The sequence below is a fragment of the Trichosurus vulpecula genome, chromosome 7 (genome assembly GCF_011100635.1).
Source record: "Trichosurus vulpecula isolate mTriVul1 chromosome 7, mTriVul1.pri, whole genome shotgun sequence".
Classification (NCBI taxonomy): domain Eukaryota; kingdom Metazoa; phylum Chordata; class Mammalia; order Diprotodontia; family Phalangeridae; genus Trichosurus; species Trichosurus vulpecula.
Window position 1 is genome coordinate 203,936,474 of NC_050579.1, and position 15,293 is coordinate 203,951,766.

The 15,293-nt window shown below is 37.3% G+C and overlaps 1 protein-coding gene across 1 annotated transcript in view; it reads right to left on the reverse strand.

The window, feature by feature from the left end:
• Window positions 1-5,606: 5,606 nt before the first annotated feature.
• Window positions 5,607-15,293, reverse strand: part of MTO1 (mitochondrial tRNA translation optimization 1) — a 30,992-nt gene continuing 21,305 nt past the window's right edge. Inside the window, exons 10-12 of the mRNA XM_036767624.1 lie at window positions 10,018-10,136; window positions 8,292-8,452; window positions 5,607-6,355 (exon numbers count right to left, since the gene is read on the reverse strand). Coding sequence (XP_036623519.1) covers window positions 6,194-6,355; window positions 8,292-8,452; window positions 10,018-10,136 — 442 coding nt within the window. The 3' untranslated portion in view covers window positions 5,607-6,193. The remainder of the gene's footprint in view (window positions 6,356-8,291; window positions 8,453-10,017; window positions 10,137-15,293) is intronic.

Here is a 15,293-nt window from a genome sequence, read left to right on the forward strand (position 1 = left end):
CCCCCTACCATCAGGCACAGAGACGTGTAAGCTCTGTTTGGACCTGCCAACCTGGAAGTGCTTCAAGTAAGGGATTGGTGATGGATTAGGTCAGGGCTGTCCAAAATATGGCCCGTGGGCCGCATGCAGCCTGCAGTGCAATTTTATGCAGCCCACCTGTGGGTTTTAATTTTCATGAGCGAAAAAAATAAAATAATAATTTGCATGGAATGTGTATTAGATTTTTTTAAATCCATCACTAACAAATAATCTCGTTGATGTTAATTTTCTTTGGTGTTTTTAAGAAGTATTACAGACAGAACATATCGCATGGAATATTCAGTCGATCTGTGGGATGCGTTCCTTCTGTATGATGCAGACTAATCAGTATGCACCTACCTTTATACTGTTGTGTTGTTGCTTTGTTGTTTTGTGTTTGCTTTCGCACTTCTCACCTCCGCCGGTCATATTGATGACGCGTGATCCCCCACTTTCTATTAGTGTACTGTATTTTTTATTCTGGGTGCGGCCCTCGAATAATTATTTTATTTTAATGCAGCCCTAAGATAACCTAAGGTTGGACAGCCCTGGACTAGGTGTTTGCCATTCATTCTAAGATTTGCCCAAGTTTCTGAGATCAACGTAAAGAGGCTAATTACTAGGCTGGATACAGGGTGATGAATTTTCTGGCCACAACTACTTAAATCTTTTTTTCTTTCAGTCTTTTGTTTTTATATCCCCTTTATTTTGAGATATATCTTTTTCTTTTTCTAACCGGAGAGCTATCCATTGTAACAAAATGAAAAAAAAGAGGAAACTACAGCAAAAATAGCAGTTTAGTAAAACTCACCAATATATCTGTCAAGACTATTGTATATGTGACGTTCCACACCCAGTTTCCCACCTGTGCAAAGAAGAGAGGGAGGGAGGTGCATTTTTTTTCTCTCTTGGGCCAATCTTAGACACTATTAATTAAATGGCATACCTCTCTCCCAACCTCAACTATTTCCATTGTTATGATTTTATGTGTTTTTCCTGGTTCTTATTACTTTATTCTGCATCATTTCATGAGTCTTCCCACACTTCTCAGAATTCCTCATATTCATAATTTCTTAAGGGCTATTAATTCCATTATATCCACATACAACAATTTGTTTAGCTCTTCCCCAATCAATAGGCACTGTTTCTAGTTCCTTGCCACCACAAAAAGTGCTATTACTGAATATTTTGTTGTATATGTGATCTTTTCTGTCTGATGCCTTTGTGTTACATGCCTAGCCTAGCAGTGAGATCTCTGGGTCAAAGGATATGGACATTTCAGTCATTTTTAAAAAGCATAATTCCAAATTGCTTTCCAGAATGGACCAATTCATAGCTCTATCAGCAGTGTACTAGTTTGATCACAGGAACTATTGAAAATCTATTAAGTTGCTGGGAAATTCTCTGTCAAAATGAAGCTGGGTTTTCAAATGGGCATATCATAAGTAATTATTTATGGACTTTACCTGAATGAGGTCTAGTTTATAGCAACATTAGCAATTCAAGGGCTAGTGAACTATCTTGTTAGGTTACCCCTGCCCTGATTCCTCCTATTTTCCTCTGGCATGTCTAATTGAACTTTTCATGACTTACAAGCAATTCTGCCTTGGGGATAGCAAAAAAGGAAAAACAAATAATGGAAAATTCAAATCTTGCTCTCCATTCTTATAGATTAATAGGTCTGGCAAATTTCAGAGTAGAAATGAGATTGGAACTGTGACTTGAGGCTTGGATTACTGTGAATTTGAATTATTTGTACTATATTTATAACAACTTTCTGTGAATATTTAGGAATTGATTTTTAAGTATTTATGAAAAAAAAAAGCTCAGAACTAGGGAACTAGTTCTATTCTAGTTTATTCTTTTACCCATTCTTGTTTCCCTATCAGTTGAATATGGTTAATGATAATCAACAAGCACCTATTAAGCACTTATCATGTGCCAGGCACTGATAACATTTTTTCCCCCTTTTTAAAAAGGTTATTGTAAGAACTGAGGAATATTTGAATATCAAGGCTGCTTTCAAGACATATCTACATACAATTTCTGCTTACATTTCTTCTTTTCCTCATCTTTTCATTGTCTCATAGAAACAGGTGAATTTTTTCTTACCTATGTGTCTTGCCTATGGACCACCTCCTTTACTAAAGCCTAGGACCCGACTTTGGAAAATCCAGATAGACTAAATGGTAGAATCTGGTTGGGAAGGAATCTCAACTCTCTGGGTGGATCAAAATACAGCAGAAAGCAATACTTATGGCCTATCATTTCCTCATTGGGTGGAAGATGTAGGTTATGGAAGCAAAACAGGCCTGTAGAAAAGCTTGTTGCTCTGCAGTTGGATGCCTATTGTAGCTTTATTCCAGGATGCACCGAGTCCAAGCTTTCTTGTGGTCATGAGGTCATAACTTTAGGGCTGGGACTTTAGATGTCAGAAACTTACAGATGAGAAACTTGAGGCCCAGAGAATTAAACTAACTTGCCCAAGGTCACACATGTGACTGAAGCAGGACTTACACCCAGGTCTTTCTGACTCCATGTCCAGGTACCCCTCTCAACTATTCCCTTGAAGTTTTGGCCTAATCTACTCCTCTGTTTTCCCCTTAAAGCAGATTGCTTTACAAAGCACTAAATTATTCTGTATCCAATCTTCAAACTAATCCTATGTGTAAAGAATGTGACGAGGAGGTCTCTTGCATTAGGAAACATGTTGGACCTTTAATTTTCCTTAACTCTTAAGGTTTTGTGCCATATAGAAAAGAACAATTGTCTTTGAAGAAGGCTGTGCACAAGGATTCTGACCATTCTATTAGAAGACAAGGGTGTATCCTGGAGATGATGGTGTTTGACACTTGTAACAACAATGTTACTAGCTGCTAGCACAGCTTCTTTGATCTGCTTTTCTAAGGAAAGCAACTTTAAGGGGTTAACAATTGTACTTTAATTAAGCATACATATATCTTTCACTTAGTTCAGGGGAAAAAGTCAGCACCATGAACTTCAGAGCAAATGCAAACAGAAATTACAAACAGAGAAAATAACACAAATCAACAGACAGGCTTCTGTCTGACCATAGCAACACATACATAGTTACCAGAGAGAGAAGCACCAACATCTGGGTTTTCAAAGCTGGGGGGGTGGGGGCTCCTTAACAGCTACCCAGAGTCTTGTCTGGCCAAATCACAGGAACATTCTTCCAATGAGTGAGCCCCAAAACCAAAATGCTAACCTCAGAGTATATATACACTTCTTCAGGGTCAGAGGGCGTCACAACCATGTGACTCAGGCTTTCTTGTGACTTAAGGAGGTCATCAAAGACTCTTGATTCAATCAAAGCCTCTTGATTTAAACCAAGGTAAGAGTCAATCAAAGGTACTTGATTGCTTTAGACTGAGAAGAACTAGAACTCCAAAAGAAAAAAGAGCAAAACAAAAAGTCCCACTTTGCTTGCCATTACAACACTCCATGGAATCCTAAGTTGCACAACTTTGGTAGAAGTACAAAGTTTTAGCTACTTATTTTGACTCTGAGAAATGGGTCATTAAATAAAATGGTTGAAGGCTCTGCTAATCATTAGTAATCTGACTAGCATTTGAGCTTAAAATTCTAATTTAAAATTCAGGCTTCCTCTTCATAAATATATTTTATATGATAAGTAAATAAGTTTATAATATTTTAAAGTTGTTTCTGCTTTTTACATTTTTCAAAGTTAACTTTAATGCCTGGCAAATTCCCCACTACTTAGCAGTGCCATGTGGTATAATCAGGTGTATGGCAAACTTCTGCTATATTTTAATCATTGTTGCAAAAAAGGTGTAGGGAATTTTTATGGAGCAGTTGGTGTTGAATGAAGTGACCATAGGGATTTCTGTGGATTTTTATAAGACAGTTGTGGTCTAAGAACCTAAATACAGCAACATATAACATCTTGTACCATTATTAGATCAGCAGCACCAGGAAGATAGGGTGGCTTTTGTTGTTTTGGGGAATTTTACACAAGTGACCTAATATTTAAGTACTTTAAAATATTTTAAGTCATGTTAAAAGCAATTTTGTGCTCCCTAGTACCAAGTGGCACAGAAGTGCAATGCTATGAGTAAAAGGAAATTTAAAAGTTGAGACTGGAGGAGAATTAGAGGTTCTAGAATTGCCCAAAAAAGGGCGATTCTCAAGCATTTCTCAGACAATAGGGCACTCCAGTAAGGAGCAGCACTATATCCTTTTCCCCCTGAAAATAAAGGAACTGAGTTCGAGGATAGAGAATGATATTTCTTCTGGGACAGCACCAGAGATCTGAATTACTACCCTTCAGACAAAGAAGGAAATTACACCATAACGAATCCTATTCCATACCTCCCAAGTTAGTGCCTGATGTAGCCTGGGTGTCCCAGCTTCAGGTTGGGAAAGACTGATGCCAAAATCATCCTGACCTTCTGTGACAATGAAAGTCTGTTGTTGTTCAGTTGTGTCTGACACTTCGTGACCTAATTTAGGGTTTTCTTGGCAAAAATACCAGAGCAATTTGCCATTTCTTTCTCCAGTTCATTTTACAGATGAGGAATTGAGGCAAATGGTTAAACGATTTGCCCAGGGTCACACAGATATTAAGTGTCTGACGAAGGTTTTGAACTCAGAAAGATGAGTCTTCTTACTCCAGGCCTGGCATTCTATCCACTTTGTTACCTAGCTGCCCAATAAAAAAGTACCAGGAGTTAATGACTACATGTGGGCTTTTTGCCAAATGTATGATTAGAAACGAAACTTGTTGCTGGTAGCTTTCCGATGGCTTCTCATGTTAAGAAATGATGAAACTGGTATTTCCTCAAGAAAATCTATTACTAAAGATCAAATGACTACATGCTGTTGCTTCCCTCTTTAAGATTGCCTAATATGAATACCATATTTTAAGAGAAATTAATAATTATCAAGGTGATTTCTGATTGCCCTAATTTAAAAGGAAAACACACAAAATAGGGGTATAATGAATAGTGGATAAAGAATCCGTTTGGAAATAGTTACTTTAAAAGACCAATTTTTCTTAGTAGCAGCAGCAGATGCCAGCATCATAGGTAAAGAGGAGTCCCAGTTGGGACACAGCCCTAGGATTTTGAGTTGCCCTGTTTATACTCCCTCTCCCACTAGTGATGTCAGAATCTGTGGCAGAGTGCCACAAACTAGTGGCATTATATGGATTGGGGGGAATTTTGCTATTCTGTTTAGTTATGTCTTTTTCCTTTAGGAGAAAAAAGAGATCAACTTGTCTCTGTCTAGTCCCATTATACCAACTGACTCCAGCCCAATACTTTCTGTTGGTGGTTTAAGATTCAAATCCCAAGTTAAGTGATTTTGAAACTGCCTTTTTGTCTAGCTTGAAAACCAAAGTATGCTGTACTTCATAAAAGTTTGAAAGATTCAGATTTTTATTTTAATATTCTCTGATGAAATTTACCTAGTGAGACCACTTCAGATTTTTTTCAGGTTCAATTCTATGCTGAGCCTAGGGTTTCTTATATCACTATACTAAACTGGGCATAAAACTTGGAGGTTATGCAAATAAGTTCATCTAATTCAAGATTCTGAAATCAATATTATATGTAAATAATTTATTTTCTTTTTCCCCCTTTATTAATTCAAGCACTGATTCTCTCTCCATCCCACTTAACTCCTCTTCTGTTGAACAAACAAAAGTGAGGAAAAAAACAACTAAAATCCTTCAAAAAGAAGCAAGTTTCTTAATGGATCAATGTTCAAAAATGCATGTCTCATTAGGCATTTTCAGTGTATCATCATTCTTTTAAGAAATGGGTAACATGCTTCATCTTCAGTCCTCTGAACCATGGTTTGTCATTGCCTTGATCAAAGCTCTAAAGTTTTTCAAAGTTGTTTTTCTCAATAATGTTGTGACATTGTATAAACTGTTCATGTTGTACAAGTTTCCCCAATTTTTTTGAATCGTTTCTTCTTACCTATTTCTTCAAAAACATAATTCAAGTTACTTGAAAGGATCCTTTTTGGTTCTTCTCTTGAAATCAATGACAGTTCCACAATGACCATAAAGTATGTGCATTACACTTTGATAGCTGTTAGACACGTTATCATTAGTTTATCTTGTTGTATATATTCCTTTAAGAAATTGGTTCAGCAGTCCTTCAGAAACTCTTCTATAAATAAAATCCTATAATTCTATCTTTTGAAGTCTGTCTGTGTCACTTAAGTATCGATCACTTAAAGACAGTTTATCTACAGATTCCTCTTTTTGCTTAGTAGTCTTTACAAATCTCAAAAGATTAACAATGGCAGCAGGAGTCATCCCGGGTATTCGACTAGCAGCTCCAATCTAAGACGGGAAAAGAGTAAATAAACATAAAGCCACGATCATAATTGCTGTGCTTTAAAGTTTGCGAAGTACTTATTATTAGAATTAATTATTAATAATAATTAATAATTATTAAATACTGTTCAATCTTCACTACAATCCTGGAAGGTAGGTACTACTATCTTCAATTTACAGATGAGTAAGGTGGGGCAGAAAGAAGTTAAGACTTACCTGGGATCACAAAGGTAGTAAGTATGTGAGGCTGGATTTGAACACACATCTTCCCAATTCCAGGTCTAGGACTCTATGCCTTATAGTGATATCCCTAATTCCATTGTGAAAAGAGGAACTACCAACTAAAAAGCACACTTCTCCAACCATGTACAATTAATTAATTGCTTAGAGGTAGTTGTAACAAACACTAATAATGCAGCAGTGAAAAACTTTAGAATGAACTTGCTAATAATAATACCGGATACTTAACACTTGCAAAATTAGCTATGTAAAACATAAATAGGCATTATTCCACTTTATAGAAAAATAAATGACCACACAAAAACATGTGAGCTAGGATTAGACAGTTGTTTCTTCCTAAGATATGAAAACTAGGACAGTGAGGATGGGTTTAGAGGCATTGGTGTCCTCCATTTTGCTCTGTTTAGCCTTATCTAATATACTTTAAACTATATGAAGGAAGATGCCATGTACTTCACAAGTCTAACATTTAGTAGATCGGTTAAAAAACAAAAGGTCTGCAGAAAATGTCATCACTTCATGAAATCCAGAGCATTGGCAGTGCTTACATTTATCAAAGTTTACCTCTTTCTAGCATACCTTGTATATCCAACATATTCCCTTTTTCAGTAAGCTAAAGAAAAAAGTTTGCCTGTAATAAACCCTCTCTAGAGCAGCTGACTGGAATGGGGCCCCCAACAACACCCACAATACTCCAGAGTGTTCCTCAATAAGATTAAAATGTAACTGGGAAATATTTAATAAAATAAATAAAAATACGATACAACATAGATAAAATTAGGTTTTCTAAGTCAGTTTCTATTTGAGTTTGACACCATTGCTCTAGAGTTTTCCCCCCAGGAAAATCTAACCAAAAGTTAATAGAAAGGCTAGGTAGGGTTTATTACATATAATGCTTGATTTCAGTGATTGGCAGCTGGGGGGGAAGGGGAAGGAAGGAGAAGATGGAGGGGACAAAACCTGTGATTTCACTGTTATAGGGAGCTCCTAGGGAGAAAATGCCTGTATGTTAAAGCAGGTCAGCATCTGTTCTGAAACTTTATGGAGTTGCCTAGGGGCACTTGGAGAGGAAGTCACTTGCCTAGAGTCACAAAGTCCATCTATTTGAGAAATAGGACTTAAATCCATTCAGATCTTCTTGACTCTGAGACCTTAGCTCTTATCCACCACTCCATACTGCCCATCATCTGAAATTACTAATCAGTAATTATTACCAAGAATAATTCCATGCCTTTCATAGTCCCTCCTCTCAAATGAGATTTCCACAGATATAAGATCATAGCAATTAAAACTATAAGGGGCCTTAGAGGTGAAGGTCAAAACTCTTGTTTTATAAATGAAGAACATGAAGCCCAGAGAACTGAAGTAACCTGCCTGAGGTCACACAAAGGTCATACAAAGTCAGGACCTGGCGCTCCTAAGCCAAAAGCCACTATTGTTTCCATATCTCTTCTCATTAGATTCTAGTCCCTGAGTTCTAGGCCCTGAAATTTTGAAGCGATGGCACATAACACTGTTGTACTTGATAAAACTCATACTTAAACCATAGTTTTTGACTAGAAGCTCTTTGTTCAAGTCTCTGACATACAAAAATAAAAGTACTCAACAAAAACCTGACACAGCCCCAGACATCCTGACACTCATGACAAAATTAAAGCTCTGCTTCCTCATACATGTCACAGTCCTCTCATGTGTCACTTACTGTTTGTGGACGACTGGAATGCAGCTTCTCTCGAACTTCATGGGACAAGGAAACATCTTGGATGGTCAAATAGTCCAGATCTTTTGGGAGCTGAAGGGCTTCATCTCGTTGAACTTCCTCTATTTCCTGTTGTTGAAGAATGAGACTTAATTCATAAGTGGCTGGTGAAGAAGAAAAGTAGAAAAGTTATGTTACATTATGTACAGATATTATAGATATTCTGTATATCACCCTCATTTAAAAAGAAAACTGGAATCAAAACTAAAATAAAGATTTCTAAAAATAGATTTTATTCTAAATGCAGACTTGGTGTACCCAGTCCCTCAATTTATATTCCAGAGCCTTGAGTTTCACTATGAATTAATGTTTTTACAATAATGATCCATATAAAAGAAGCCGAAAATGAATTTTTGGTGAGCAGGACCTGCCCATCTCTAAAGATTGTGCTAAAGGTACAATTCACCAATTATTTTAATAATCTAAATTAGCAGCTAACATACATACATTCTTCAAGCTACCAATCAATTAAACAATATGTACTAGACTCTGCGCTTACTGTTGGACATACTGGGAACATCCTGGAAAATTAAAAAAGTGAAATAAAAGGACCTTTTGCTTGTTCCATAGACAATAGGGGAAGGGGCTGGTAATTAGTCCAGCTTTAAAATTCAGTATTAGGATGGGAAAAGACAGATTGTGGCAGGAAACATTTAGTGGTGGCAGTGAGTAGACTAATTTTCTCCTGAAGTCTGGGAATAAGTGCAATTACCAGTCTAGAAAGAGAAAGCTTAGAAATTATACTGATGAAAAGCTTCGAAATGAGTTTGTCACAGTGAGTACTCTTTTTCCCTTCTGGAAGTATAAATTTGGAAAACCTATTAAGTCCAATTTATTGGTAGATCTCTATTATCCAAAGAAGAGAATGCATCTCAAAAAAACTAGTGCTTTGATATCAAAATTAAGATAAAAGTTTGGATGCTATCTGTCCCTATCACTAAACTGACAGGCTAAAGTAAGTGTGTGTGTGTGTGTGTGTGTGTGTGTGTGTGTGTGTGTGTGTGCGTGTACATTCAAAATAAATATACAGTGATTGAGGGAAAAATACTGAGATTTCCCTTGGTATCTAGAAGCAGCATGTAGAGGAATACTGGACTTGAATTCCACTTTTGGCTGTGCTAACTCATTTTTTGTGACAATTCTGGATAAGGCCCCAGGATTTTCATAGAGGTGGTATTCATTCACTTCTCTTCTGGACTACTGAAATAATCTAAAATGAGAGATCTGGAAAAGATAACATCTAAACATAATTTAATGATAGGTAAATGACAGATCCATATTACATAACACCAAGGGTCCCCAACCTTTTTGTGGGGAGCAGCTATTTTTTTTAAGGTCCTTGAAATTTTGAGCAGTGAATACTATATGAAGAGGGCACGCTGAGATTCAGAGGAATGTCAATGTTAAGACTGCTGAATGTGATCTAAATAGCTGAGTTTTAAATTTGTTATATTATCACATTAAATTGGGCCACACTAAATAAATGCCAGCGAATCACAAAACCCTGTAAGATTTTGGGAAGAACATCATGGCTGGAAGCTGCCTTCAGTCAGTAAATATTTATTAAACATCTATTGCCAGGCACTGTGCTAGATGCCCGGGGAAACAAAGGAAAAGTGAAATCAGTATCTGCCCTCAGGGGCTTGGGAAAATGACATACATACTTTACCTTCTATTTTCAGTCTGTTCATTAGTTCTTGACATTCAGCAAACTTTGTCAAGGGTTCTGGAAGAACCTTTGCTAACATTGCCATGTCAATTTCTTCATATTTCAAAATGTCCAGAGCACTACAAATACCAAAAGGTTTACTTAACAAGGGAATCACAAATCACATGAAGCAGATAAAGAATCAGAGTCCATGAACTACTTCCATGGAAAGAATTATATTATATTTTAAAATGACATCATCTTCTTATTTTTGCCAACTCTGATAAATTTTAGGAAAAAAAATTTCCACCTAGAAGAGTCATATGCAACAAAAAAATGCAACTGATTAGAGGAACCAAATAAGTCCATCTTTGAAAGTAACCAGACGGAATGAAAGCAGAAAGCTTCCTCTTTTGGTAGAAAATGAAACAAAGTAGCAGTTTTTAAAAGTTCTCAAAATTAATATAAATGCAATTATTGAATGCTGAACTTTGTTGTTGACAAAATCATTACTGCACATGTCTAGTCTGCTCTCCTTTCCCCTTATCTCTGGAGTTCCTTTCTATGACCACTCTAACTCTTCTCCATGCCCATTTAATATTCCCTCCATTCTTTGGGTGGAGAATGAAACAAAGCACAAAGAATAATAGTACAATGTACAATACATTTTTATTTACACTAAAATTTGATGTTAACTGTATTAGTGCATATTCACAATAGGATAAAAATTCCATGGAGCTATGGCTCATTTAATTATATTTTAAAAATTCAATCAAGAAGCACTAGGCATAAGTAAATGCAGATCTGGAGTTATGAGACAGGGAATGGACCTGTGATTTCACTGATATAGGGAACTTCATCTACGAGGGCAGAGAGCCACCTTCTCTGTAACTTATAGTTAACAGAGTTGGCTGGAGCACTGAGAGACCAAATATCTTGCCCAGGACTACACAGCTAATATATGCAAGAGGTAGGACTTGAAACCAGGTCTTCTTTCCAAGGCCATGAGGTCACACTGCCTCTCAGGATATATACAAAATAAGTACACTGCATTCGGGAGGGAGGTGACTAACAACTGGGGGAATCAGGAGAGAAGGGATGGCACTAGAGCTGAGCCTCAAAGGAAGTCAGGGATTATATACCATTACATAATAAACTATGAACATGATGAATACAGAATTCGTGCAAAGACTTGCATAAACTGATGTAAAGTGAAGCAAGCAGAGCCAGAATAACAATACACACAATTACTACAAAAATGTAAATAGAAAGACCCACCACAAAACACATAAAAATTAATGCTGTGAAATTATAAAGAGCAAACTTGATCTCAAAGATATGAGAGAACATTTTCCCTTGCTCTTTTGCAGAGGTGGTGGTGGGGGAGCTCATGGGTGTGAAACACTGCACATAACATCACATTTTTTCCTGATATATATGTTCAGTTTTGCTGAATTTTTTCTTCCTCTTTTTTCTTTTTAATAATTTTTTTTTTATAAGAGATGGCTCTGTGGAAGGGGAAGAGATACAGGAGGAAATCTAGGAGATGTAAAAACAAAATATATCAATAAAAATCTCTTTTAAAATAAAAGGAGGTAAGGAGTGAGAGCATTCCAGGCACCTCTACTAGAGAAGACAGCCAGGCATCTCTTGGCAAAAGTTCACAGAATGTCATGTATAGGGAATATCAAGTTAGTTAGCTTGGTGAGAGTTTAATAGCATGGGAATAATATGCAATTGCCCAAGCAAGATAAGTGATAGATTGTGAAGGGTTTTGAAAACTTAAGAAATTTTATCCTAAAGGCAAAGGGGACCTGGTAAAGCTTTTGAGCAGGTCTATGACAGCATCAGGGGGCAGTTAGGTTGGCAAAGTGGATAGAATGCAAGGCCTAGAGTCAGGAAGACTCATTTTCCTGAGTTCAAATCTGGTCTCAGACACTTACTAGCTGCGTGATCCTGGGCAAGTCACTGAACCCTGTTTGCCTCAGTTTCCTCATCTGTAAAAAGAGCTGGAGAAGGAATGGCAAACCACTCCAGTATCTCTGCCAGGAACCCAAATGGGGTCATGAAAAGTTAGACACGACTGAAACGACTGAGCAACAAACATGACATCGTCAGCCCTGCACTTGAGGAATATCAATTTGGCAGTTATGTGGAGAAAGGAGGATGAACTGGATGCAGCAAGAGTAAGCAAGAGGTGATAAAGACCTGGACACCGCACAGTGGGGGCTACGTAAGTGGAAATTAGCAGAGAACAACTGCATTCAACAAATTTGGTTTAACAGATATTTATTAAGCGCCCATAGTGCAAGGCACTTAACTGTTGATGCTGGAGACACTTCAGTCCCTGCCCTCGAGGAGTTTACATTCTACCAGCAGGATATAATTTCTAAAAAAGAAGAGTTAAACACAAGGTAATCTGAAGAAGAGCGCTAACAATTAGGAGGCCTCAGAAAAGGCTTCTCATGGAGGGCGGCCGCTGAGCTTGAAGTAAAATAAGGATTCTGAGGCATGAGACTGCTTGTGAAAAGACACAGAAGTATCAGATGGAATTCTAAGGATGGCAAACAGCAATTAGACCAGTTTGGCAAGAATGTGGAGCATGTTAAGTGGTGTAATGTGAAATAAGTTTTGAAAGACAGGCTGGATTTTTTGTGTGTGTCAGATAAGGTCTGTAAACCAAGTGTATGTCCATTTATTGGGTAACTGCTAAGCAAATTGGTACAAGAATGTAACAGAATATTAATTATAGCACTGTAGAAAATGACATACAACAAATTCAGAAACATGGAAGACTTGTATGGACTGAGACATGATGAAGAAACCATGAAGAAAATGATACACAGCAACTATAGTAATATAAATAGAAACAGTAACAGCAGCACAAAAACTGGAAGCCTAACAATGAATAATTATAAATGATACGCTTGGCCCTAGATAAGAGTTGAGAAAATGCATCTTCCTTTTTTTTTCAAAAAATTTTATTTTTCATTTCCCTTCTTTCATTGCAAGGGTATGGGACTATGGCTGTGGAATATTGCCTCTTAGACAACTGGGGAATGGCTGAACAAAATGTGGTATATGAATATAATGCTGTGCTATAGGAAATGAGAAAAATGCTTTCAGAGAATCTTGGGTATTATAAATTGTCACAAAGTGAGCTGAACTGGGAGAATAATTTATACAAGGACTGAAGCATCATAAAGAAGGGGTGGGGAAAGAATAACCATTTATTTAGCTTCTACTGTGTGCCAGGCTCTGTATTAAGTACTGGGAAAACAAAGAAAAGCAAAAAAGTCCCGGCTCTCAAGAAGCCCACACTTTAATGAGGGAGAGAACACAAAAACAACTATGTACAAACAAGCTAGATATAGGATAAATTAGAGATAATCAACAAAGGGACGGCACTAGCATTAAAGAGGACTGGGAAAGATTTCCCAGAGGATTTTAAATAGGACTTGAAGGAAGTCAGGAAAACCCGGAGGCCAAGATGAGGAGAGAGAGAATTCCAGGGCAAAGGGGGCAAACAGTGAAAAATGACTTGGTATGGAGATGGAGTGTGTTGTCTAAGGAATGGCATAGAGGCCAGTGTCACTGGATTGCAGAGTGCATGGGAGTGGATAAGGTATAAGACTGGAAAAATATAAGGTGGTCAAAGTTATAAAGGGTTTTGAATGCCAAAAAGAGAATTTAATATTTGGTCCTGGGGTAACAGGGAGCCACTGGAATTTACTGAATGGAAGTGACATGATCAAAGTTGTACTTTAGGAAGATAATTTGGCAGCTGAGTGGAGGATGGACTGGAGTGGGGAGAGGCTTGAGGCAGGGAGATTAACTAAAAGGTGACTGCAATAGTCCAGGCACACAGTGATGAGCATCTGCACCAGTAGGAGTAGTGTCAGAGGAGAGAAGGGGGGAGTGTGTGAGATGTTATGGAGGTAAAACTGACAGATCTTGGCAACAGATTGGTTACAGGTGGAGGAGGGAGTGTGTGAAAGTGTGAGGAGTTAAGAATGACACCTATGCTGACAGCCTGGGTGAACAGGAGGCTCATGGTATGCTTGACAGTAAGAGGGAAGTTGAGAAGTTGGGAGAAAACATAATGAATTCAGTTTTGAACACATTAAGTTTAGGATGTCTACGGGACATCCAGTCTGAGATGTCTAATAAGTCAATTGGTGACATGAGTCTGGTGATCAACAGAGAGGGCAGGGCAAGACAAGTAGATCTGAGAATCATCAGCAAAGAGATAATTTAATCCATGGGAGATGATAAGATCATGAAGTGAAATAGTACAAAGAGAACAGAAGAAGGTCCAGGGCAGAACTCTAATCAAAATCATAATAAATCAAAGGTCCAAAAGAATGAAGAAAAAAATTTCCTTAAAGTACAGAAAGAGATATACATTTTTGGACATGGCCAATGTGGGAATTTGTTTTATTGGACTATGTAACTGTGTATTGAGGGATTTGTTTTCATACTTAAAGAAAAAATTTTCATTGTGGGAGAGAAAAGGAGGTAATGAGAGTGACAGATTAATAGAAATGTTATGTTCCAGAAACTGTTTAAAGGTTATAAAATTAAGAGGCAACATGAAAAAACAGAATGCTGACCCAGCAAAACTGAGTATCATGCTCCAAGGCAAAATATGGATTTTCAATAAAATAGAGGACTTTCAAGCTTTCTCAGTGAAAAGACCAGAGCTGAATAGAAAATCTGACTTTCAAACACAAGAATCAAGAGAAGCATGAAAAGGTAATCAAGAAAAAGAAAGTGCAAGGGACTTACTAAAAGTTGAACTGTTTTGTTTACATTCCTACATGGAAAGATGATGTATAAGATTCATGAGACCTCAGTATTAGGGTAGCTGAAGGGAATATTCATATATATATATTTGTTTTTGTATATATATGTATATGTGAGTGTGTATGTGTATATATATATATATATGTATGTGTATATATATATATATATATGGAGAGAGAGAGAGAGAGTGCGCGAGCGGGCACAGGGTGAGTTGAAGATGAAGAGAAGATATCTAAAAGAAATAAAATCAAATTAAGGGATGAGAGAGGAATATATTGAGAGAGGGAGATAGGGAGAGATAGAATGGGGCAAATTATCTCGCATAAAAGTGACAAGAAAAAGCAGTTCTGTAGGAAGGGAAGAGAAGTCAGGTGAGGGGGAATGAGTGAATCTTGCTCTCATCAGATTTGACCTGAGAAAGGAATACCATACATACTCAATTGGGTAACTTACCCCACAGGAAAAAAGGAGGAAGAAGAAGATTAAAAAAA